This window comes from Epinephelus lanceolatus, chromosome 6 (genome assembly GCF_041903045.1).
Source record: "Epinephelus lanceolatus isolate andai-2023 chromosome 6, ASM4190304v1, whole genome shotgun sequence".
In the NCBI taxonomy this organism is placed as follows: domain Eukaryota; kingdom Metazoa; phylum Chordata; class Actinopteri; order Perciformes; family Serranidae; genus Epinephelus; species Epinephelus lanceolatus.
This window is the reverse complement of record NC_135739.1, coordinates 2,376,298-2,402,894: the sequence shown is the minus strand read 5'-3', so window position 1 is coordinate 2,402,894 and position 26,597 is coordinate 2,376,298. Positions and strand designations below refer to the sequence as shown.

Here is a 26,597-nt window from a genome sequence, read left to right as displayed (position 1 = left end):
AAACGCTTGATTGCAGTAGTTGCTGCTAAGGGTGGCCCAACCAGTTATTAGGTTTAGGGGGCAAACACTTTTTCACACAGGGCCATGTAGCTTTGGATTTTTTTTCTTCCTCATTAATAAAACCCTTTGTTTACTTGTGTTATCTTTGACTAATGTTTAAATTTGTTTGATGATCTGAAACATTTAAGTGTGGAAAACATGCAAAAAAGTAAGAAATCAGGAAGGGGGCAAACACTTTTTCACACCCCTGTAAATATGCAATCCGCACAGGCAACATGAACTATCCTATGGCGAGGCACTACATGGAACACCATAATAGTGACCCATCCACCCTACAGGCCTGTGGGATTGACCATATGCCACTGTCACTAAGGAAAGGACACAGGCAAAAACAACTAAACCAGAGAGAAAGTTTCTGGATTGACAAACTGCAGGCTACTAGATACCCAGGCCTGAACGAAGAACTTGATTTTAGTGTCTTCCTTTAATTAACAGTTTTTCCATGGTGTTTGGTTTGATGTTTTTTGTCGACCTGTAAACCATACCCTTGACTTTAATATGTGTTGTAGTGATGCATGCATTGTATGTAACCTTTGCATGTAAATTCTGTTCTATTAAGTGTGAAGGAGGACATCTAGTGGTCTTTGTATAGTACTACAACCCTAAACCTGCTTCTGCCAAGTGAAGGCCTCTGATTGGTGGTTTGAAAGCTTTTAAGGAAGTCTTTTCCATTTTGAAAACGGTTTGACTCCCTGATGAAGGCTTGTAAGCCGAAACGCATCAGAGTTTTTAAAGGTTTAAGATGACCAAGACATAATAATTAAGGCTTTTTAATTTTTCCAAAGAGAGTGCCTTGGAGTTTCCTGAGTTTTGCTATATGTGATTGTCCCATCCAAAGAGCACCTCAAGCAAACAATCTGAGCCCCGGAAGCGCTCCTCTACAGACATTTTGTGAATTAAATGACATAATGTGACCACACATTCATGGGTGTCACATTTGCAGCAGTAAGCACAAGTGTTACTTTCAATGAGTGATGTAAATGTACAGATCTGAAACTGAAAATGTCCTGAAATGTTCACTGGGAAAACATTTCAATTTCACTAAATCAGCCTGAAACAAAGCTGCATTTATTCACAGCTTCAGACGGCAAACAACTTATTAAACAGGACAAATACTACAGTGTAATACTGCAGCACAAATCCTGTTCTACAAAACAACAAAAAGAGATTTACTAAACTTAAGTCTGTGGGATAAAATAAAGCATCGCAAAAGAAACATAACGGCAGAAAAGAAGCAATACGTCAATGAAAAAAATCCCAGGAATTTTTTTATTAGCCACAGAAAATACAGATAAAGCCAATAACTCATAAATGTGATTAAAATAAATCAAAACACTCGTATAACAATGCATTTAGTTGTGTGAGAGCAGGAAGAGGAGGGAGCGCTGATTCCAGGACGACCAGCAGCACTTTGAACTTTGTTTCCTGCTTTCAAATGAAGCCTCAGTTCAGTTTCCCCCCTTGTGCATTTATTGATTTTAAATTGAGGGTAAAAAAACAACAACTGTCAAGCTCAAAAATTTAATTAATTATTGTTAAAGTCATCACTTGAATATCAAATTTTCCTTTAAAATTGAAGATAAAATAAAAAAAACTTCTCAAATCATCATTTGTTGCTGCAGTTATTAATATGTCTGCCTTTACCTTATTTATTATATTATTTGACAAATGAGAAATCAGCACTTACAACATGTGACATTGAGACAAAGACAGAAAACATACGAAATATGACATGAAAACGTCACAGGGTAAATGTAATATATATATAAAAAAAGGTAAAATTAAAGAAAATATGATGCAGAAAAACGTAGGTAATACAATTAATTTTAAAAAATAGCGTTGCAATGATATTTAGTGGTCAAATTATTTTATTTAAGATGTTCTAACTGATTTATTTTAATTCCATCCTACTCAAAAATGTCAAAACCATTTTTGAACTTGTTAAAATAAGTTGTCAGCTGACTAAAACACGTTAATGAAACAAACTTCATTTGTTTCTGCTGACAAACTTGTGTATTTGAAGCGTTACCCACTGACCCCATGAATCATATTTTAGAGTGCACCTAAAGAAACTCAAACATTTACACAACAACTCAGGAGAAGATGTCAAAGTCCCGCCCACAATGTTTGACTGACAGCTGATCTGTGTGCAGTGAAGAAACGCCACAACAATCAGCTGTCAGCAACAAACATGGAGACTAAAGACAGAGTTTAACCCTTAAATGACTTCTGACTATTTCAGTTCACACAACTCTGCAGTGTCTCCAGGATAATAAAGACAAAGTCCAGCATAGAGAGGCTGAGTGAATGTGGTCTGGACTCTGTGGAGGAGAGTCATGGTTTCAGAGACGCTGTAGAAGGACAGAATACCTGCACTGTGATCCAGGTACACTCCTACTCTGGAGGACCGAGGACCTGAGACGGGAGTTTGGACTTTGTTGTGATAAAAGTAATAACTGTTATTGACACAATCTAATGACCAAGATTTGTAATTTCGTCCAAATCCACATTCACCCCCTGCTCTGCTGATATTCTTGTATGCGACTGCTACAGAAACTCCTCCTCTCCCACTCCACTCCACCTCCCAGTAACAACGTCCAGTCAGACTCTCTCTACTCAGGACCTGACACCAGTCAGTGAATCTGTCTGGGTGTTTAGAATAAGACTGTTGTTCACTCATTCGTGTCACTTTCCTGTTCCCCTCAGATAATAACAGATATTTGTTTGCTGTGTTTGGATCCAGTGTGATGTGACGTGAATATCTGAAGAACTCAGCTCTGGTCTTGGGTTCTGGTTGTGGCAGTAAAACATCCACTTCAGTCACTGTCAGTGAGACGTTTGTCCATGTGTCCCTCAGAGCGTCCTGTAGTTTATCTCTGACTCCTGACACAGCCGCTGTCACGTCCTCAAAGTAGCGGCGAGGACGGATGTTGATGCTGGATGAGTGTGTGGCTTCACTGAGTGCTGACAGTGAGGGGTAGTTGTGTAGAAACTGGGTGTGATCCTCTGTGTGTGAGAGCTGCTCCAGCTCAGCGTCTTTCCTCTTCAGCTCAGTGATCTCCTGCTCCAGCTTCTCCTGAAGCTCTTTGACTCGACTCACTTCAGTTTCCTGCTGCCATCTGAGCTGCTGCTTCACATCAGAGCGTCTTTTCTCCATGAGACGGATCAGCTCAGTGAAGATCTTCTCACTGTGCTCCACTGCTTTATCAGCAGAGCGACTGATAGCCTCCACCTCCTGTTGGAGCAGCTTCACATCTTTCTCTGTGTCCTGGATTCTCTGCTGGATGTTTTGTCGACTCCCCTCCAGCTCTCTCTGCCTCTCAGTCCTTTCTGCTGCAGCTGACACTGTGTCGTGGCCTTTATGTTCATCCACAGAGCAGAGATAACAGATACACTGCTGATCAGTGCGGCAGAACATCTTCATCACCTCATCATGACGAGAGCAGATGTTCTCCTGCAGCTTCTTGGAGGGCTCCACCAGCTTGTGTTTCTTGAATGTAGCCGAGTCACGATGAGGCTGGAGGTGTTTCTCACAGTAAGAGGCCACACACTGCAGACAGGACTTGAAGGCTTTCAGTTTCCTCCCAGTGCAGACATCACAGGCCACATCTTCAGCTCCAGCATAGCAGTGATCAGCAGGAGCAGCTTGGAGTCCAGTCTTCTTCAGTTGCTCCACTAAATCTGCTAACATGGTGTTTTTCCTCAGGACAGGCCTCGGTGTGAAGCTCTGCCTACACTGAGGGCAGCTGTAGATTCTCTTCTCATCCTCTCCATCCCAGAAGCTTTGAATACAGTTGATGCAGTAGCTGTGTCCACAGGGAAGAGTCCCCGGATCCTTCAGTAGATCCAGACAGATGGAACAAGACAAGGTTTCTCGGTCCAGCTCAACTCCTCGCTGCGCCATTTCACCTCGTGGCAGTGACTGTGTGAGTTTCACTCTCTGAGAAGTGAAAGTAGTTTGAGCTCTGATCTAAACATCATGCGTTCCTGCAGTGAATGGAGCCTGTCAGCTCTGTGACGTCACCACCGTGTTGGTTGCACACTGTAGATCTGAAGGGGAGGGAACAAGGAAATGTGTGGACAGAGTGGAGCTGGCTGTGTGTGTGAGAGCAGGAAGAGGAGGGAGGGCTCATCAAGCTCTGAGTCATTCCAGGAAGAGGAGCAGTTTGACAGAGATACTGTGTGTTTAACACTTGTTTACAACAGAGCTCATTTCTCATTTAAAAACACTGATCACTTCATCTTTTAGGAGGTAAACTCTTCTAAGAATCAGAGGGTTTGGAGACGGCTCCACAGTTTTCTAAACTGTCCCGTAATGAAGTTTCATCAAACTCATGATTGTTTACAATAATTCTAAAACAGTAAATATGAGACACAGAATTTAATCACTGCTGTAAAGGTAATGAAACTCCAACAATTAAACTATTAGCAGATGAAAGTCTTTAAGTTATGTTTGAGAGAAAACAGATTCAATTCAGAAAGTCATTTTGAGTAAAAGATGTATTTTGATGATAAATACATTTAAACAGCTGATTCAAATTAGTCACTTGGTGCAGCTCTGAATCCCCACAGGACCTGAATGCACCAGATTATTTGGTTCTGCACTTTAGTTTGTGACATGTTTGTACAGGTGAATATAAAAAGGTTTCTTTCTTATCTTCACCATCAGCTGTTAAACTGAAAACAGGAAACAATACAGGTTCCGGTCAGGGATTTCAAAATAAAAGGAGGACGATGAGCAACAACATTTAAATAAGCACAATTGGTAAAACATCGACAGGCTAATTGCAAGATTTATCATTATTTTTATAATGGATATTTTCATTCATGTATATGTTTAGACGTAATGATATAGTTTTTTGTTTTTTTTTAATTTGCCCCAAGTAATAATGTTTAGTAAACATGTTTACAGCCTGCTACAAAAACAGTTTTGGTCTTTATAGTTCATTTCTACACTCGTGACAACTGTACACGGGGTGAATTTTAACGTAACATTTTTTAAGGCCCAAAGTTACACATATTTAACCCTTTGAACCCTGAGCTCAGTGGTGAGAAAACATGAAAAAAAGACAATGAGAAACTTGGTGAGAAGATTTTTCAATGACAAAAAAAAGTAAAAAAAAAAATTAGGTTTATTTTTTTAAAGCTCGGGAAAATCTACACTTGTAATTATTGTTATGATTATTACATTTTAAAATGATGTTACAGAATTATTATAATTTTTAAGCGCTCTTTCCAGGTTGTTGTATTTTTCATATTTTCTTGTTTTTAACGTTCAATAAATTTTTGGGTCATTTCTTCTTTAGTTGCCTTTTTCACGCGTTGTTTAAAGAAATAAAGCCAGTTTGCTCAGGTTTCAGAGGGTTATGGGCGGGGCCACTTTGAGTGACAGATTGTCTGCGAGGCGTCGCTACAGTCCACAGCTGTATGGAGTTAGATTTGTGTCTTTATTATATGCGAGAAAATAAATATGAGAGAACAAAAATGTTTGAGAGAAAAAATAATATTTGAGAGAAAAAGGTTTCACACTGATAGCAAAAAAAAAAATAATATTTTAGACTAAAAAAAGTTTTGAGAGAAAGTAATTTGTAATAGAATATAAAAAAATAATAATTTGAGATTTAAAAAATGATTTCCGAGAAAAAAAACATTTTTTACTCTCAAATATTATGTTTTTGCTATCAGTGTGAAAACATTTTCTCTCTCAAAAAAAAGTTTCTCTCAAAACATTTTTCTTCTCTCTTTCAAAACCTAAGTCTTTGCTCTCGTGTCAGAATTTTGCTTTCACTGTGAAAATAATGTCATGGGCGGGGCCACGTTCCTATTGGCCAGTCTCAATCGAATTGACAGCTGGATGAGGATCATCTTGGGAGTTGAATTCAACTGAATCATTCATTCATCATGGTCAATTCACTGTCATAGATGCACTGCGTTATTTGGGAGCGGAGACTCCATTGTTTGGGTAAGATGATGACACACAGAACTCGATGGGTAGCTAGCTGAGCAAGTTGGTTATCAAAATCATTCCTATAATGAATCGCTTTTCTCACCTAACGTTATTTTACCAAGATTGTGTTATTAACTGCACTAGCCAGCTAGCATTAACTTTACATCTAGCTAGCTAGCCTACTGTAAACCAGGTTATCCCATTAACGCATTAACGTTACTTTACTACGGTTCTATGCATAATGTTAACGTATGCATATCCGCTCCCAAATAATGCAGTGCATCTATGACAGTGAATCGACCAGTAAGTAAGAAAAAGTAAGAAAAAGTTTTTTGAGAGACAGTTTTTTTTTCTTGAAATCATTTTTTAAATCTCAAAACTTTTTTTAGTCTCAAATATTATTATTTTTTGCTATCAGTGTGAAAACTTTTTCTCTCAAATATTTTTTTCTCTCAAACATTTTTTTTTCTTCTCTCATATCATTTATTTTCTCGCATGTAATAAAGACACAAATCTAACTCCATACAGCTCCACCCTCTCCTCCAAATATGGTCACTTCTGGCTCCAAAAACCAAGATGGCCACGGCTGAAATGCCGAACTTGAGTCCACAAAACCCAAAGATATAGACAGACCATAGACCATAGACAGTCCATGGTCTTTCCCCAAGCAAGAGAAAGGAAGTAAGGAAGAAAGGAAGAAAGGAAAGGGAAAGAAAGCAAACTGACTTAATAAGAAAAGTATTCAAAAGGTGTGTGAGAGAGAGATGGATCAAGAGGGGAAAGGTGCGGGGCCCACACAGACTGCTTATGCAAAGGATCCAATATGTGGTGCTACATCCCTGAACAGAGGAGGTCAAGGATAACATTTAAAAAATACTTTCACCTGCTTTTATTTTGTTCTTGACCTTTAACCTTGAGTTTCTTTTTACTGCTCTGCAACACGTTATGAGGAGTGGACGTGACAAAAACTGATGGATCAAAATGGAGGTGATGAAAACAACAAAATAAAGTGAGGAATTATCAAGTTATTTGATTCATTGTAAATGTGGTTTGATTAAAGCAATCGTAACATGATGAAAACAAAACCATACTTCATCATTTTCCCCACCTCACATTCATCAATCATCACTCACAACACAAAAGTGTCATTTAAGGAAAGTGTGTGAAGGAGCAAAACGTGATTCAACAAACTGGAAGTTATGAAAATATTAGTAATGGGAGTGATGAAATGTGTGAGAAGTGAAAAATAGAGGGGTTCAAGTGGATGTAAAATGCAAAAAAGAGCTGATTATCAAGTGACTTGATTCATTTTTCTACCACTCATCACCCTGTTCTACTTTGAAAGGGAAATGCCACAACTTCCGGTTTGAGGTTGCTCTGATTGATGGAACTTTGTGCAACCGCTGAAATGAGACTTGGTGGTTTAATGTTTTGGATTTCTAGTGTCTCTGCAAAGTGCTGTCTGCTGGGGACATTTTCCTCTTATTAATACTGTCATGTATACACATTATAAATGTTTACAATTAAAGTTAGAACTTTAAAATAAGAGCTCAAATTCAGGAATAAATCATGCGTCTGCTGGCGACATCTAGTGGCCATTTTTGCTCAGAACTACTAAATGATTCAACAACAAATTAAACTTGAGGGAATTCTGAGGGCACAAATTATTACCTGCATCAAAATGAGCATAAACAAAAAATGATACTAAATACTATAGATAGGAAATGAAGCTGAGAAATAAATGAGTGGCATCCAGGACTGTGGTGACGCTGTTTCAGTGAGGAAAGTTACAGGAGGAAAAGTGCCTCAGTTATAATCTCAAATCAGTGTCACGTTTTCTCCATCAGGTTTGTCTGATCCCCTGGAACGAAGACGAGAAGAAAAGACTTTTTTCAAACGTGTGTATTTATATGTCAACCTTCAGTTTGTTCACACACCCCATCAGTAAAGTCTGTTCAGTGATTTGGGACTTCATTTATCCACACAGTCACTTTATTTATTCAATACCAGTTCTCAATATCTTCCCGAGACCCAGTGTCCTCACATGAGGACGTCACATTTTGGCTTTGCTTGACCTTATTTTTCATTCTCCTTAACTCAGACCTGTTGTCCTTATACGTGGACACTGTTTGTGTCATCTAGTGGCAGTAAGAGCACAATACACTGATCCATGTAAAAACAAGATGGCAGCCATCTCTGCCAAGTCAGTCTGCAGCTGATCCCGACACAAAGGTCAACAAGGTCTAAAACCTGATCACATGTTATGGTTGAAACTTGTTTATTTATGATTAATAATGTTTGTAGTTTGATATGGCAACAAATTTGACACCAGTAACAAGATGCTGTTAATTAGGAAGTGCTCATTTGAGGACACTGGGACTTATTATAGTTGACAATGTTTAGTTTTTTATACTTATCAGGTGCAACTGATCCCAAAAAGCCAGGAGAAGTTGAAAATGCACAGCAAACAAAAGCTTGGGTCTCAGGAGGATATAACAGAAGAGCCCCATGCCAACTTTAATTCCTCCCAAAATGATCTTGCTGATAGTGCTGCAGGCTCACTGCATGAGACACTCAACTCTCTGAAGAAGACAGACAACACAAAGGAAGTTAGCTCCATGGCATAAGCCGGGAATTAAAGCAAGTTCCTTTCTTGTGGTGCCATCTTCCAGTTTCATTCTGTCTCCACATTTAAAGAAACGTTTCATCAAGGAGGGAAAGTGTGAGGACATCTGGTGGATGGATGGAGGTGATGCAGGGGGCTGGAGGGAGGGACAGAGAGGCAGAATGGGAGAAGCAGGACTGAGGAGGACTTTGTGACACAGTTCTCCAACCACAACAGTCTTTGGTCTGTATTCCACAAGCTCAGGAACAAATCATGTTTGTGCTGGCCACATCTGATCAAAACAAAGATTTAAATAACAAATTTCACTTGAATGACTTGTGACGACACAAATTATGATCTGCATCCAAATTTATTTGATGTTCATGGACACAAAAACAGAAAGCAAACACTATTAAATGACTCTTGTTCAGTGATTTCATGTTCAGATTCACTTCATCCACACAAGAATCTCAGCTGTGTACAAGACAATAATGAATGATGTCCTTATTGATTATGATCAGGATCATTACACTTCTATAAAACCTCATAACAACAACAACATCTGGTCTGCCAAACAAATAAATGTGATTATAGATTTCTTTACAGATGAAGAGAACAAAGTGTGGAGGATAAAGGAGGTGACACATACAGGAAGGAGCGCCACCTAAACACACTCAAACATTTACACAACAACTCAGGAGAAGATGTCAAAGTCCCGCCCACAATGTTTGACTGACAGCTGATCTGTGTGCAGTGAAGAAACGCCACAACAATCAGCTGTCAGCAACAAACATGGAGACTAAAGACAGAGTTTAACCCTTAAATGACTTCTGACTATTTCAGTTCACACAACTCTGCAGTGTCTCCAGGATAATAAAGACAAAGTCCAGCATAGAGAGGCTGAGTGAATGTGGTCTGGACTCTGTGGAGGAGAGTCATGGTTTCAGAGACGCTGTAGAAGGACAGAATACCTGCACTGTGATCCAGGTACACTCCTACTCTGGAGGACCGAGGACCTGAGACGGGAGTGTGGACTTTGTTGTGATAAAAGTAATAACTGTTATTGACACAATCTAATGACCAAGATTTGTCATTTCGTCCAAATAAACATTCACCCCCTGCTCTGCTGATATTCTTGTATGCGACTGCTACAGAAACTCCTCCTCTCCCTCTCCACTCCACCTCCCAGTAACAACGTCCACTCAGACTCTCTCTACTCAGGACCTGACACCAGTCAGTGAATCTGTCTGGGTGTTTAGAATAAGACTGTTGTTCACTCATTCGTGTCACTTTCCTGTTCCCCTCAGATAATAACAGCAGTGTGTTTGCTGTGTTTGGATCCAGTGTGATGTGACGTGAATATCTGAAGAACTCAGCTCTGGTCTTGGGCTCTGGTTGTGGCAGTAAAACATCCACTTCAGTCACTGTCAGTGAGACGTTTGTCCATGTGTCCCTCAGAGCGTCCTGTAGTTTATCTCTGACTCCTGACACAGCCGCTGTCACGTCCTCAAAGTAGCGGCGAGGACGGATGTTGATGCTGGATGAGTGTGTGGCTTCACTGAGTGCTGACAGTGAGGGGTAGTTGTGTAGAAACTGGGTGTGATCCTCTGTGTGTGAGAGCTGCTCCAGCTCAGCGTCTTTCCTCTTCAGCTCAGTGATCTCCTGCTCCAGCTTCTCCTGAAGCTCTTTGACTCGACTCACTTCAGTTTCCTGCTGCCATCTGAGCTGCTGCTTCACATCAGAGCGTCTTTTCTCCATGAGACGGATCAGCTCAGTGAAGATCTTCTCACTGTGCTCCACTGCTTTATCAGCAGAGCGACTGATAGCCTCCACCTCCTGTTGGAGCAGCTTCACATCTTTCTCTGTGTCCTGGATTCTCTGCTGGATGTTTTGTCGACTCCCCTCCAGCTCTCTCTGCCTCTCAGTCCTTTCTGCTGCAGCTGACACTGTGTCGTGGCCTTTATGTTCATCCACAGAGCAGAGATAACAGATACACTGCTGATCAGTGCGGCAGAACATCTTCATCACCTCATCATGACGAGAGCAGATGTTCTCCTGCAGCTTCTTGGAGGGCTCCACCAGCTTGTGTTTCTTGAATGTAGCCGAGTCACGATGAGGCTGGAGGTGTTTCTCACAGTAAGAGGCCACACACTGCAGACAGGACTTGAAGGCTTTCAGTTTCCTCCCAGTGCAGACATCACAGGCCACATCTTCAGCTCCAGCATAGCAGTGATCAGCAGGAGCAGCTTGGAGTCCAGTCTTCTTCAGTTGCTCCACTAAATCTGCTAACATGGTGTTTTTCCTCAGGACAGGCCTCGGTGTGAAGCTCTGCCTACACTGAGGGCAGCTGTAGATTCTCTTCTCATCCTCTCCATCCCAGAAGCTTTGAATACAGTTGATGCAGTAGCTGTGTCCACAGGGAAGAGTCCCCGGATCCTTCAGTAGATCCAGACAGATGGAACAAGACAAGGTTTCTCGGTCCAGCTCAACTCCTCGCTGCGCCATTTCACCTCTCTGACACGACGACTGTCAAATAGTTTGATTCTCTCTGATCAAAAACAAATGTGTTGACAGGGTGGAGCTGGCTTCAGGGGGAGGGAGGACAGTGAAGGCTTTTCAGGCTTAACTGCATTCCACAAAGAGGCAGGGTGTGTTATCTGTCATTTACAAGGTGCAGCCAGAACTGTGACACTCAGCTCACAACAGTTAGACATTTAATGTTCTACAGACTTTTCACATTTTACAGTAAAGTTAATGGAGTTGTTGGAACTCAGGGTTCAAAATATCAAAATGTTTGTCAGAAATAATTAATGACTATTAAAAATGATGATTAATTATTTTAAAAATATAATTTAATTGACATGAAATCAAGTTGTGGGGCTCCATGCTGGAAAAGGAAAAAATGACAGAGAGTTAATTCCATCAGTCTCTGTTAATAATTCAGTGATAACTATAAGCACAATGAGCACATCAATAGTAAAGGTAGAAGGATTTTGGAGTTCTTGACACAGTAGTTGGTGGATTCATTCACTCGTGTGTAACATTAAACAGAAGGTTTGATTCCAGAGGTAATCATTCACAATAAAGCCAGCAAAACAAAACACACAATATATCCTCACTAGTGACAAAGACACAAAGACAAAATGGCTGACAACGTAGAGAACTACAAATGGGTTGAACAATGGAAACCTGTGAAGCGGGAACATTGAAGTCCTCCACGATCTGCTCCGGGTTCAACTCTGCTGATGCTCAAACTTTTCCAACATGATGAGCTGAATGAGGCTCTGCAGGCACATCAGGGATTGTTGTCACCATAGGCGCCGCTTCCCTGGGTGCTTCGGGGCCCGAGCACCCGCAGAGAAGGCCAAGCACCCACGTTCACCAGCGTACCGTCATGGCCACATGAAGGCTTTGTTCTGCTTTGTCCCACCCAGAGCCGTAGAACAGTCAGGGTCACGTCATCTCCGTTCACTCCAATGGACTTTTTTTTATTTTTTACAGCAATGGCGGATCATGGAGCCTCTCAGTAGCTCCTGGAAGTCAGCAGCACATGTTAGCAGTGCAGAAAAGACCGTTAGTGACGCACTTTTAAAGGGTAAGACGTCTAAAGGATCAGATTTGATATCATCAGCACACCTTAATCAACTGAACATGTTAGTGTGTTGTCCCCCGCTACATTAGTAGATTTACAGAATGTTGGCAGCTATACGAACAGATTAGGCTAGAATACTGTACATACCATACACACAATGTTAACCATGAACAGCCTATTCATTTTAAATTTACGTCTCTTAAACCATCTCATCTAACATTTGGAGTTAGAGGAAAAGTGCTTCCCATCGTATTTTCTTTGCAGGTCAGTGGAAGTTAAATATTCCCAGCCAACATTTGTCTGTTGAAAAGTGGTTTAAAACCGACTATTTGTAGACGTAGATTGAACGCTCGCATTCAGACCACGTCAACGCCAAAATACTCACTGTAATATAAAACTGTAAAAGTGGTTCTGACTTTAGGATGACAACTACAGCCCAGCAGCAACATACAAGTTACACACTTCATCATACTAACACATTTACAGCTTCCACTTAAAAGACAAAGCAGACCATGTGACACATGCTACAATACATTTGTAATTATTAAGCAACAATCTTACTGTATAATGATGAAAACTCTGTGTGTGTGTTCCACGTTTTTCTCCTCACTGACTTGGTCAATCCATGTGAAATTTGGCACAGTGGTAGAGGGTCATGGGAGGATGCCAATGAAGCAATATTACATCAATTGGCCAAAGGGGGGCGCTATAGCAACCCATTGAAATGTCAAACTTTGAATGGGCATATCTCATGCCCCGTATGTCGTAGAGACATGAAACTTTGCACAGAGATGCCTCTCCTCATGAGGAACACATTTGCCTCAAGAACCCATAACTTCCGCTTATATAGATTTTCCGCCATTTTGAATTTTTTGAAAAACACTTCAAATGGATCTCTTCCTAGGAAGTTTGAGCGATCTGCATGAAACTGGGTGAACATAATCTAGGGACCAATATCTAAAGTTCCCTCTTGGCAAAAGTTGGAAAACTTACTAAAACTGAGCTTCTATAAGGCAATGAATATTGCGGAGGGCGTGGCTCATCACATAAAGGTGTATAACATCTCAAGGGTTTCACCCATCACCACGCAACTTTGTAGGCATATGACCACACATAATCTGAGGGGACCCCTCCATTATTGACCCCATCAAACAAAATGGGGGCGCTAGAGAGCTCATTTCTTATCTAGGCCTAACCGCCATATGGATTTTTACTAAACTTGGTAGATATGTAGAAAATACTATTACAGTATTTTATTACCTGTCTCCATTGTTTGACGTCAGAGCGACGGTAAATAGCTAGTGAAATGGCAGAACAAACAAACATGCTGGTGCTAACTTTATTTGTGAGCATGCTATCTGCTCTCTTTGGATGGCATATCCTGCTGCTCGACCTAATTCAACAGCACAGGCGCCTGAACGACCAACGAAGGAGGCTGCTCCTGTTGCTAGCTACCCCAACTACACTACTTTTGTGGATCTGGTGGTTTTTATTTTCCGCACTTCCCTATTCCGGTATCAGCTCTGACTTCTGATTGGTTAAAATGGCCTTTCCGTTAGAAGTTACATCGCCACCTACTATTTTGGCATGTGTATTACATCACTTGGTAGCGGGTTTTGCAGTTTCGTGTGGATATCATATTTTTTTTAATCACAGCACTTCTGTGGACAAATTTTTTTTTTGAAACCGGAGCCCGAAAAACTTCGGTTTCAGAAGTACACAGATCCGTGTGGACTGGGCCTTAGTATGTTAATAGCTACTAGCCAGTGACGTCCTAAACTTACTTAATATTGCTACATTACAACCACAGATAAACAGCATTTACAAAACTTCCATAGCTGAATGAATTATCATACTTACAAATAATGCTTCATCGGGAGTGCTTTGAAAGAGAATAAAGGCACGTGTTGATTTTTGCATAGTCATCGTGCTCCCGTAACAAAATGGTGGACGGAAAAGGCCCCAGAGTCAAATCAAAACATTAACAGTATAAATACTCTTGGTAGCAGGATATTGAGTAAAAACAGTAGGCTATACGATGCTGTTAATCAATCTGATAGTTGTCATATAGCTAGACAGACTATCAACATTAATGTTAACATAACATGTTTCACAGCTAATACATTTACAATTGCAGAACAACGGCATTCACAAAACTTACACAGATTATTGAACTGCAGTACTTAGAAACTGTCAGAGTGCTTAGACAGTGAATGGTGCAGAATGTTTTATTTTTGCCAAATTATTTGGCTCCTGTGACAAAATGGTGGATGTAAAATGCCCCAGAGCCAAATCAAAACATTAAGAGCAGGATAAAAAAGGAAATCATTGCATAGCCTATATGCCTGCTGCTAATCCTGTCATTTAGCTAAACTACCAACAGTAAAATTAAACTGTTATTTTGTGCCAAGTCTTGTATGTCAACCGAGAAGCTTACTAACATGGCAGTTAGTACAATTTTAATCAATTATCAAATACTGCTCAGGACAGTCCTGTCCGCTTTAGTAATCTAATAGCAAGTAAAATTCACTGGGATATTTTTCGCTGAAATTAAGATTCACAATAAAATGACCAACTGTGCCAATAACCTGCTTGATAAAAACCTAATTTAAGAAAATGGAAAGACACACAATCATGACTAAGATTTCACTCACCAGAAAGGGTTCCTGCGGATCCTTTAAAAGTCTTAAAAGTCACTGAATTCATTAATCTAAAGGCGAAAAATGTCTTAAATCAATCTTTAAAACTAATTAGAGGTGCGTAGACATGGAAAGCAGGATTTTATAAATACCTTTTTTTGACAATGCATTAAAAAAATAACAACTTACTGAAAGCCTCTCACATTACTGTCAACCAGTGCTGTGTTTCATATTACAATAAATATTTAGGCAAAATTGTCCCTAATTGATGTGGGTTTCTGTTTTGTTTTTTCTTCAGTATTGTTTTTTCCATAATTGGTCCTAAATGTAATTTTGAGTGTCACTGGAAACGTCTTAAGAAGTATTAAAAACAACTTGTCTTAAGGTGAAGGACTCTGACAGTGTAAAAATTGTTTCATCCTTTCGTGAAACTCCCTGAAAAGTGGACCAGTTTTTGTGCAATCGAGATGCCAAGATAATAATTACGTATATTTATTTGTTTGTTTAGATATGCATTGATTAACCTACTGGAGTCAGAGCAGTCTTGCAATCCTCAGAGGTATCTGTGGTGTTGTGCTGCCCTCTGCTAAGTGCTTTACAATACATTCAGGCTGGTTTCACAAAGACAGCACTGCACTATGGCTGCAACTGCAATGATTATTTTCATTACTGATTAATCTGCTGATTATTTCCTCCAATAATAGACGGTTTGGTTTGTAAAAATATTGAAAATAGTGGCAAATGGCTTCACAATAAGCCAGAGCCCAAAGTACTATTTTCCCAGTGTTTGTTAGTCTAACCTCAACATTATTACTAACACACTGCAATTATAACTATTATTCAAAGGAAAAGTTTTATACAAAAAAAATTACTTCAACCATCAAAATAGTTTTACACTCACTTTCTGTCAGTTGACTAACTGATTAATGGACTAATAGTTTCATCTGTACTTGTGTAAGCTAACAGTTTCTTAAATTGATAACTAGTTAAAATCATTTTTAAACTCTTTATATGTTTTGTGTGTAAAAATCTTAACTTGTGAAATATTTAAAGCTGTTAGATAACTGTAGTGGAGCAGAAGTAGAAGGTTACATAAAAAAAAGTCCCTCTAATGTGTACACAGCACGTGAGTGAAGTGTTTAAACAGATATAATCATCTGTCAAACTGCTGATTTAAAACTAGATTAAAATACTCATATTTCAGTTTGTGCAGCGATCTTTATTATGACAAAAATATGAAAACTAATGTACAGAGCAGCATCTTTGCGTATCTTTAAATATGACTTCAACACAGCGTTCACAGAGGTCGTTAGGACGGAGCTGGTAGCAGAAAATATGAGTCTCTCAGTGAGTGTGAGCCGGAGATGAACAGATGAATGTGTGTTGAGTTTCAGGGGAGCAGCTTGTAGAGATCCAGCTTCTGGGGTTTTCAACCAGCACACAATCTGAGCCGATGTCGGACTCACCGCGGCCCAGCGGCGCCCCCCTCAGTCTGGAGAAGGACACTGACCGACCATCAGCCCACATCCAGCGACCTGGACCTCCAGACAGACCTGAGAACCAGGAAGAGCAGATCGCTCACATGTGCTGCTTAAAAACAAATCTGTTTGCATGATAGGACCATAACTTTAAAACTGGGAGGTAGTTTGACAATTTTTTTTGTGGTTAAGTGTTTAGTGCACATTTGTTGGAGCCGCTTACCAATCCAAAATGGCTTCCTCCCTGCAAACTTCCATAGCCAGGTCATGTCTCTTCTGGAGCGCACGCTGGTCAGGCTGCTGTTAAACCTGACACACAAAATGTTCAAGGTATCAAACACACATCTAAAGCTGCGTTCACACACACAAATACAACTAAAGTAAACTTGACACCTGTGCAGGGACCTAAACTCAGGTTTAGAATTTAATAAACATTACATCAGATTAAAATAGATTTCAGCCCTTTTGAAGACGACAACTTTGGTTCAGACTTTCAGGGGTGAAAAGGCCCTCAGACTATAAAAATAAAACCTGAGCGGAGACGGCGTATCATCTCTAGTCAACAACTCTCTGTGCTTCTGATCTGTAACGTTGACAGGAAGTGACCACCATGAGACGGCGTATCATCTCTAGTCAACAGCTCTCTGTGCTTCTGATCTGTAACAATGACAGGAAGTGACCGCCATGAGACGGCGTATCATCTCTAGTCAACGACTCTCTGTGCTTCTGATCTGTAACGTCGACAGGAAGTGACCGCCGTGAGACGGCGTGTCATCTCTAGTCAATGACTCTCTGTGCTTCTGATCTGTAACGTCGACAGGAAGTGACCGCCGTGAGACGGCGTGTCATCTCTAGTCAACGACTCTCTGTGCTTCTGATCTGTAACGTCGACAGGAAGTGACCACCGTGAGACGGCGTGTCATCTCTAGTCAACGACTCTCTGTGCTTCTGATCTGTAACGTCGACAGGAAGTGACCACCGTGAGACGGCGTGTCATCTCTAGTCAACGACTCTCTGTGCTTCTGATCTGTAACGTCGACAGGAAGTGACCACCATGAGATGGCGTATCATCTCTAGTCAACAACTCTCTGTACTTCGTTCCGATTTGCAGCTTTTCAGACTTATTTTGTGGCTGAATATAATTTGTAGCTTCTTAAAATCTGAATGAGGATAGTGATAGTGAGATACTGGCTACAGTGATGAAACAAAAAAAAAAAAAAAAGCATCAGATGGACTGTATTCATAATCAATACGCCACAATAAGCGGCAATCCACCATCTGACACCGGCACATCAGAAACAGAGGGCTCGGTGGGGACGGAGCACCTGCTGCAGCAAGCCAACACGCCGTCTGTGGTCATTTTGACTTGACCAGCGGACTTCACTACAAGCTGATTGGCTGTTGAAACAGGTGACGTGCTTTAAAACCAGCTGACAGCGATATGACCAGCTGAGTGTCAGGTGAGTCGAGCTCAGACCGGCCAGTTCACACTGCTCCAACTTCTCTCTCCAATGTTCAAAAGTGGCTCAATCTTGTCGCCAGTCTTTGGTCTGACCTGGAATTTACAGTCAAGATGGTGGTGAAGATAACAAAAACAAGGACTAATTCATCGTATCGGGCCCACTCGCTCCCACAAACACACGACTGAATGCATGATCCGCTCTAGTCTCACGCCTTATGGAGATAATAACTTATGTTATATGTTTGTGTCATTTACAGCAGCGAGCAGCTCCTCTCGGCGCTGGCCCAGCTGGCCACAGACGAGCTGACGATGTAACAGCGTCTCCTGTAGTGAGTCCAACCGTCAGGACAGGAGCTGCTCACCGACTTCCCTGTCTGAAAAACAGAAAGCAAGAATCATCACAACTGTAACGATATTTTAACACTGAACAACCAGCTGTCCAAACATCCTCTGACTCCTGTTATCAACTCAAACAAAACCAACTGTGATTATTTACAGGTCAGACTGACAGAGGAACTTTACTGAAGCTCACTGAATGTTTTATTTTAGTTTACAGTCTTCATACAGTTAGTTTAATAGTATTAATAATTACATGTTTTACTTGATCCCTGTTCTCCTCCTCCACTCAAATCACCTGTGGTGTACCCCAAGGCTCCATCTTGGGACCCGTCTTGTTTGCCCCTTACATGCTCCCTTTAGGCTCCATCTTCCATTAATACAATATCTCCTACCATCGTTATGCCGATGATACTCAGCTTCATCCCCATTAGATCAACACAGTTAGGTCCCTCCTCGACTGCCTCCAAGATGTGAAATCTTGGATGTCTTCAATTAAATGACAGTAAGAGAGAACTTATTTTTATTTGGCCCCTCCAACTCCATCTGGGGTACAGCAAACCACCTACGGCCCCTGGCGTCTAACCTTCACGCCAGTGCCAGAAATCTTAGTGTCATCTTTGATTTAATTTTAAAATTTGACAAACAATTAACACTGTCACAAAGGTTGCTTTTTCCAATTTAGCAACATTGCCAAACTCAAACCGATCCTCTCATTTAATGACCTGAAGACTACCGCCATCTGCTGGTGTGGAGGGGCATTTCCTTTCACAAAGGGGCAGAACGTACATGCTGGTTGGCTGTCGGCTATAGTCTTTGTGGTGTGTTCATGTGCAACTTTTTGACCGAGACACAGACGACATGAGGTGATGCAGCAGGTGGCTTTCATCACCGCTTGTTCTCTGAAGTTGACTTAATGTGTCTGGGCCTGTAATCTATAATAACACATAATTTATTAGAAAATTACATTTTGTCTTTTAATCTGAACCTGCAAAGTAACTAAAGTTATCAAATAAATGTTGCTGTATGAATAAAAGTGAGTAATATTTCCCTTTGAGATGTAGTAATGTAGTGTGGAAGTATAAAGAAACAGTACTTGACAGTACTTTTACAGTACTTGAGTAAATGTACTTTCCATGACTGGAAACTGGGAGTCTTGAAGGTCAATTATTGTAGTTGTAGTTGACAAGTTATAAAAAGTTCTAGAGAACAGAAAACATCAGTGTGTGTTTGTACCTTGCGCTGCCGTAGCTCTGGGTGGTGTCTGAGTTCTGGATGATCCATCTGAGGAGGGTCTCCAACTGGGAGGTCCTGGAGGAGGCCACCGTGTGGCGACCAGCTCCACCCGGCATCACCCGGCTTCAGCTCCTCCAGCCGGAGAGGAGTCAGACTGTGGAACTGATGGAGAGGAGGAGAAGGAGGAGGAAGAGGAGGAGGAGAGCCATGCTGACGTTAACACAGTGTGTGGGTGTTGGTTATCTGACTGTAGATAAACTGACAGTGAGTCTTACCGTCCAGACCTTCTCCTCAGACCTCCTGTCTCCTGACAGATGGACCTGAACAGCAGTAGAGAGGTCAAAGGTCAAACATTAAAATATCAGCTTTTAAGAGAGATTCACACTCAAACAAACAACCAGTTCAAGAATATTTAAAGGTCCAGTGTGTGAGATTCAGGGGGACATATTGGCAGGAACGGAATATCAATCAATCATTTATTAGTCACACTAAATTATACAAGGTAAAACTCCAGTGAAATGTGATCAAGTCAGCTCCTTTAACTTGTTCACTCTAATTTAGTCCTTTTTTTGTGTCTTCTTATATTGTTGGCTGCTGCTTTATAATCGTCCGATTTTCCGGATGGTTCTGGTGATCTGTGGTTTCTGGTTGCCAACCACAAAAAGGACCATCAGCACTTGCAAAATGTAAATAAGAGTGTAAATTCAGAGCAATTTTAGTGGAGCTGACAGAAAGGAGACTGGAATACTGGAATACATTCGTATTATTTGCGATTTCACATAGCCACCATAGTTTACAGCCGCTCAGCAACGAACAACGTTGGAAAAACACAGATTTTTTTTAACATGAAACCATTTTATTCAGTGTTTCTAGTTGTTTAAATCACCTGGTGTGTTTGTTTTGGAGAAGAAGAGACCTCTGCTGATAATTCAGCTCCTGGTGAAAACCTCCTCAACAATCAACACTGAGGGAATTCTAACCGGGAGAAGTTTAAGCTGGTGTCAGTCTGCAGTCCTCACTGCAAGATGCCACTAGATCTCCTAAAATGTCACACACTGCTCCTTTAAACAATCAACATGCAGACTAAATTGCTAGATTTTTGAGAGAGGTCTTGCTGAACACTGCTGTCCCACAATGCAACATATGATGGAGATGAAAACGCTGCTTCAGCCACAAAAAGCAAAATGAAGAAATTCTGACCAGGAACAGTGTGACTATCTAACTGTAAAAATAAGACTTTTAATTATCTGGAATCATCCTTTAATCAGTACAAGAGAGAGATTTGTGGCAGCAAAAACTTCACTGACCTTTAATCCTCCATGTTTGACCCTGTGTCCAGTGCTCCCAGTGCTCCCAGTGCTTCCAGTGCTCCCAGGGCCTGTCCCCGGCAGCTGCCTGCTGTAGTGGTGGATTTGGCTGTAGCTGTTGGGGACCGCTTGGTCCTGTGGCTCCCCCTCTCCGTAGTCCGGGTAGGCCCGGCGGTTCGGGACGTCCCCGCGGGGAGGGTGAGGTTGGCTCTCCCACAGCAGCTCCGCCTCGATGTCGGTGACGGGGTCCTCCTCCTCCGGTTTGGGAGGGTCAGGGAGGCGGGGAGGAGGATGAGGTGGGGGGAGTCTCTTCTCGTCCTCCTCCACCCTCAGGTCATCTGGATCACACCTTCCTGATAGAAGGCAGAGAGGGTACATCCGTAGATAGATTACTGCATAACACAAAACATCTGCACACATCAGAGACTGAAGGTTTACACAATGAATAAGGTGCAAAGACAATCAGTCTCTTTTTATTGAAAGAGAGTCAAATACATAAAAAGAAGTCCCAAAAAGTACTTTTTTTTTTTTTTTTACCCTTTTTGTCTTCATTTTTCCTCCACATTTGAATTAACAAACGGGAAAAAGAACAAAAAACAAGCAACAGTGATGTTGAGCAAACTGAGGGGACGATAACAACAAGTGGCGTCTCTGTCTTTATAAGGTGACTAAAAAAGGCCTGTGGACATTAAGAAATTTTAAAAACAGAAAAATGTGTACCTCCCCTGGGGTCGATGATCTCGACAGTGGCGGACGTCCTCTGTCCCAGGACGGCGTTTTTAGGGTTTTTCAGAGTGACAGTGAAGGTCTCGTGGTTTTCCTCCAGACCGTCGTCTATCAGGTAAATGTTCCAGGTCTTCACACTGACTCCTGACAAGGAAACAGAAAGAAACTAGAATTACCAACTCGCAGTTGTGTGCCTCTGCCAACGCATCAAGTTGCCGTTACAGTTTACATCCATGTCTGTCCAGACTCTCTTGTAGCAGTGACAGTAGACGATGCTTCAGATATGTTGCTGCAAAGAAAAACAATCTAAAACATTCACACACAGGAGAGCTACACAATCAGCACAGTTTCAAGATTTGAAAAACTTGATGTTGAGTAATGGACAGAAAAGTGTTTTGCAGAACATGATGATGTCACAGTGAAGCTGACCTTTGATCTTTTGAATATACAATGTCATCACTTCATTATTTTATCAAGTTAAACATTTGTGTGAAGTTCTGTCATAATAAGAAGCAAAAGAATTCTTGCTTTATGGCTGAAAACACATTTTGTGAGGTCACAGTGACTTTTGACTTGAGTCAAAGTGGATGTTTTTGCCAAAGGAGCATTTCTCAGAGACCAAAGGTGCAAAATACAGAAATAAATATCATCATAACAGAACAAACACTAAAAACTTAAAACACCCTAAGCAATATAACTATTATGAAAACAGATACTAGCAATAAAAACAAATGCTAAAACAAATACAGTCTCAAAAAAATGACCATGATATGGACGCAAGGTCACAGCAACCTTGACCTTTGACCACTAAAATCTAGTCTGTTTATTGCTGAGTCTAAGTGGATGTTTGTGCCAAATTAAAAAAATTCCCTTGAGGAGTAACAGAGCTGCTGAATTTATCCAAAATACTAAATCTGATGGATGTTTCTGACAGCAGTGCACTCTGGGACTTGTAGTTGACTTCCTTCCTAAAGATGTTATGAGTACAGTCTCAGACTTTTGCCTTTTTTAAAGGGACATTGTGTAACATTTTCAGTTGTTTATTGGCAAAAATCGATGTCTGCATTCATAAACATTTCATCATTGGTGTATCATTACTTCCACCAATAATCTGACTTATTCTCGTAAAAAGAGAATTTCGGATTTGTTTGTACATTGTGCAGGTAAGTCGTCTGGGGGGTCCCATAAAGTTTCTCCATCTTGAGAATACATCCGCCAGGAAGGGACATACAGCTTCGTCTTCGGCATTTTTGTTGAGAGCCAGGCCAGCACTGCGTGACTGAGGAGCCGGAGGAGAGGAGCAAGAGGCGCTTGCTAGTCCCACTCTTTGAGCATAATGCAGGATCATGCATATGCAGCATCATGGGAGACGGAATCCTCGTCGCCAAGAAAGCGCAAAAGGGAATCAAAAAGGCAGCGTGACCGGCGAATTGAAAAAACAAGGGTCAACATCGGGGCAGCCTTTCCCAGGTAGAGAGAGCTGCTGAAGGAGAAAGGTAATGCAATCACAGCTAACAGCAGCTAACAGCAGCTAACAGCTAACAGCGGCGCTGGCCGCTAACAGCTTAGCCGATGTTAGTAGACCTGAACAGAGTCCAGTAGAATCAGACCTGGGTCAAACTGGATCAGACTGGCTGAGCTGTGAGTGAAGTCTCTGCCGGGTTTGGCCGATCCGTCCTCCACCTGCACAAACAAATCAATAAAACAAACAATGAGCACCGACCCATTTGCTTCAGAATGAAAATATCCTTCACTTTTAAAAATAGTAACTCTGCAGCAGCTTGAAGTCTGGAGACAGATCAGGAAGCTGTACCTGGATGGCAACGTATGCCGGATCCACACTCTTCCCGCTGCGTTGAATCTGGATCTGAAGGGTTCCCGCCGTCTCACAGGTTCTGTAGCAGGTCGCAGACAACTCCACCCGAGACCAGGACAACTCCAGTCTGCAGGAGACACTCAGCTGAACCCCCTCAAACTTCTCACATGGTTTCAATTCGGTTACTCTTCAAATGATCCAATATTTCACAAGTGAACGCAGATATGGGTATCAGGACTTATCACCATCTCAAGACCCCTCGGATCTATCTGGAGACCCTTTGGAGGGGCCGGGCCCCTAGGCTGGAAACAACTGCACTTCAATAGTTAACTGTATATGAAGAACTTAAAATGAGCTCCACCTTTACATGCTGCAAAATTAAAGTGATGAACACGTTAATGCCTCAATAATCATGATCCAGTACTGAAATGGGCCACTCTGCATATGAGAGCTTTCATGTTTGGTACTTTGATCATATTTCAATGCCTGTACTTCTAATAATTATTTTTCTGCACCTTTTACTTAAAGCTTCAGTGTTCAGGTTCAGCGGCACGGTGGTGCAGAGGTTAGCATTGTCGTCTCACAGCAAGAAGGTTCCTGCTCCCCAACCAGGAACCCTCTTGCTGTGAGGCGAGTCCATGTGGAAGTTTGTGCCAAATTTGAAAAGAACTGCCTCAAGGTGTTCTTGAGATATTAGACCGATGCTAGGTCATAGCGACCTTGACCTTTGACCACCAAAATGTGGTCAGTTTTGTGTTCCTGTGATGTCATCAGTCAGATCACTTCCTTCTACAAACCTACATTTCAGGCAGCATGGTGTTTCCTGCCGGGTCGGTGAGGCGGAACTGGAAGCTGTCGGCTGTCACCTCCATGTCGGCTGGTAGGACGAACACCACCGCACGCCGGTCTACATCCCGCTGGGTGAAACGACCTTTGATGTAAGCACCTGGAGGGAGGAGGGACACTCAACTTTAAATGGTTGTATATTGTATTTATTTAATAAACATCATATATATATCTGCTGCAGTTCCCCACCAGGAAGTGCCTTCTGGTTTCAAATTAAAGCAGTGAACATATTCTCACATACGTTTAACCTGATATTGAGTTTTTTGGATGGTTAAAACCTGTTTAGCTGCTGCGCATGTCCACAGCAGTACAATGCTTAGTTTCTGTGCTGGCACTCCTGTCTGCTTCTCCAAACTGGGGGCGTGTCCACTGACATATGCCGTAGGTAGCACACTGACTGTGGATAAAAACCTCGTACAATCCCACTGTAAAATATCCGAAATATCCCTTTAAACCAGCAGCCCTCCCACCTGTGAGGGCGTTCTCCAGGTAGCCAAAGTGCGGCGGCCTGGTGATGGAGAACTCCAGCTCCTCTGTGGGGCTGTCGGGGTCGGAGGCCTGCAGGTGTTTGGAGGTGATGAAGATGCCGAAACGCCCGCCGCCCAGATCCACCACGGTGCTGGGACTCCGCCTGGTGGTCAGACTGGGAGGCGTCCTGTCCACCCGATCCACCTGAACACAACAGGAGAGTTTTATTGAAAACATTTAGTGCAGGAAGAACAGAGGAGGAGATCTGACAGTCGGAGCAGATCATCTGGTTTTTGTACAAAGTTATTTTGTTTAGAGGATTATGTGTGAAAGATATGGAGGCAAAGTTTCACTGGTTACATTCACTGTTTAATTCAGAGGTATCTTTTACGCCTCCACATTAATCTGACAGATGAAGCTACTGGTAACTTTGCAGATTAAGATCCTCCTACCTGTCCTTCAGAAACACTGGCCCCTTTGAACACTGATTTACCATTAGACCCATTGTATTATATTTAAGGAGCGTCCCTGATGGAGCTACTGATAACAGAACAGTGTTCTGTGTTTTTACTGGCAGATCACTTTATCTTGGCTCAGACCACCAACACCCACCCTCCATCAGGGGCAAGATGGGTTAAAGAAAGTGAACTCAATGAATGCTGCACTGATTGAGATGTGAATTTGGCCAAAACTGAAATATGTTTCTTTAAAGTATTTTTTGTTTTTGTAATTGTATCAAATTAATAAATCTTTTGGAGACTCCTCCCTATGTTATATATGGTTACTTAACGTGAACGGGCTGCTGCCATCGGAGCGCCCAGGTTCTGATATTCTCCACCAGCACATTTCCTGTTTTTTTTTTTTTTTTTAAATTATTGCTTTAAACATATTTTTATAGAAAAACTTTTCCTTTTAATGACTTATTTGTAACTTTGGTGATTTATTTATTTTTGCTCTGTTTTTGCTTGTGCACATTAGTTTTTCTCATTGTTTTTAATTATTTGACTCTATTTTTTTATTGTTTAATTTTAATTTTGTGACCTTGTTTAGGTTAAGTGCTATACAAATAAAGGTATTATCTTACTATATAATGATGAAAACTCTGTGTGTGTGTGTGTGTGTGTGTGTGTGTCTGTTCCATGTTTTTCTCCTCACTAACTTGGTCAATCCATGTGAAATTTGGCACAGTGGTAGAGGGTCATGGGAGGATGCCAATGAAGCAATATTACATCAATTGGCCAAAGGGGGGCGCTATAGCAACCCATTGAAATGTCAAACTTTGAATGGGCATATCTCATGCCCCGTATGTGGTAGAGACATGAAACTTTGCACAGAGATGCCTCTCCTCATGAGGAACACATTTGCCTCAAGAACCCATAACTTGCGCTTATATAGATTTTCCGCCATTTTGAATTTTTTGAAAAACACTTCAAATGGATCTCTTCCTAGGAAGTTTGAGCGATCTGCATGAAACTGGGTGAACATAATCTAGGGACCAATATCTAAAGTTCCCTCTTGGCAAAAGTTGGAAAACTTACTAAAACTGAGCTTCTATAAGGCAATGAATATTGCGGAGGGCGTGGCTCATCACATAAAGGTGTATAACATCTCAAGGGTTTCACCCATCACCACGCAACTTTGTAGGCATATGACCACACATAATCTGAGGGGACCCCTCCATTATTGACCCCATCAAACAAAATGGGGGCGCTAGAGAGCTCATTTCTTATCTAGGCCTAACCGCCATATGGATTTTTACTAAACTTGGTAGATATGTAGAACAGGACGCCTCAAGGTGACTGGAGAAATTTAACTCTAATTGGCAACTGGGTGGCGCTATAACAACAGAAAAATGCTTCAAAATGGCTAAAATGCGACCGATCGCTGTGGCTCCCCCTGTGGACCAATGTTGGTGCTGTTTTCTAATGTTTGGTATGACTAAGTCATGGTATGGTATGCTGTACATAATCACGGAAACTGTCAGTGTGTCATTCTGTCAGTCAGTCATTCTGTCTGTCCCACGTTTTTCTACTCACTGACGTGGTCAATCTATGTGAAACTGCACATAGGCATTGAGGA

The 26,597-nt window shown here is 41.5% G+C and overlaps 3 protein-coding genes across 4 annotated transcripts in view; all 3 read right to left on the bottom strand.

Annotated features, from left to right (window-relative positions):
- Positions 1–1,315: 1,315 nt before the first annotated feature.
- On the bottom strand, positions 1,316–4,112 carry LOC117254105 (tripartite motif-containing protein 16-like). The gene has a single exon (XM_033622112.2). It carries the CDS (start codon positions 3,962–3,964, stop codon positions 2,294–2,296), a length of 1,671 nt encoding a protein of 556 aa, XP_033478003.2. The 5' UTR covers positions 3,965–4,112; the 3' UTR covers positions 1,316–2,293.
- Positions 4,113–9,107: 4,995 nt separating this feature from the next.
- On the bottom strand, positions 9,108–11,756 carry LOC144463644 (tripartite motif-containing protein 16-like). Its single transcript, XM_078168445.1, has one exon. It carries the CDS (start codon positions 11,115–11,117, stop codon positions 9,447–9,449), a length of 1,671 nt encoding a protein of 556 aa, XP_078024571.1. The 5' UTR covers positions 11,118–11,756; the 3' UTR covers positions 9,108–9,446.
- A 4,285-nt stretch (positions 11,757–16,041) lies between these two features.
- The window catches only part of frem1b (Fras1 related extracellular matrix 1b), an 87,898-nt gene continuing 77,342 nt past the window's right edge, over positions 16,042–26,597 (bottom strand). For both annotated transcript variants that reach the window (XM_033622721.2, XM_078168444.1), the window contains 11 exons: positions 24,521–24,722; positions 24,006–24,150; positions 23,202–23,331; positions 22,999–23,071; positions 21,383–21,532; positions 20,663–21,015; positions 19,631–19,675; positions 19,356–19,517; positions 18,039–18,157; positions 16,545–16,630; positions 16,042–16,396 (listed from right to left, as the gene is read on the bottom strand). In XM_033622721.2, coding sequence (XP_033478612.2) covers positions 16,188–16,396; positions 16,545–16,630; positions 18,039–18,157; positions 19,356–19,517; positions 19,631–19,675; positions 20,663–21,015; positions 21,383–21,532; positions 22,999–23,071; positions 23,202–23,331; positions 24,006–24,150; positions 24,521–24,722 — 1,674 coding nt within the window. In that variant the 3' untranslated portion in view covers positions 16,042–16,187. The remainder of the gene's footprint in view (positions 16,397–16,544; positions 16,631–18,038; positions 18,158–19,355; positions 19,518–19,630; positions 19,676–20,662; positions 21,016–21,382; positions 21,533–22,998; positions 23,072–23,201; positions 23,332–24,005; positions 24,151–24,520; positions 24,723–26,597) is intronic.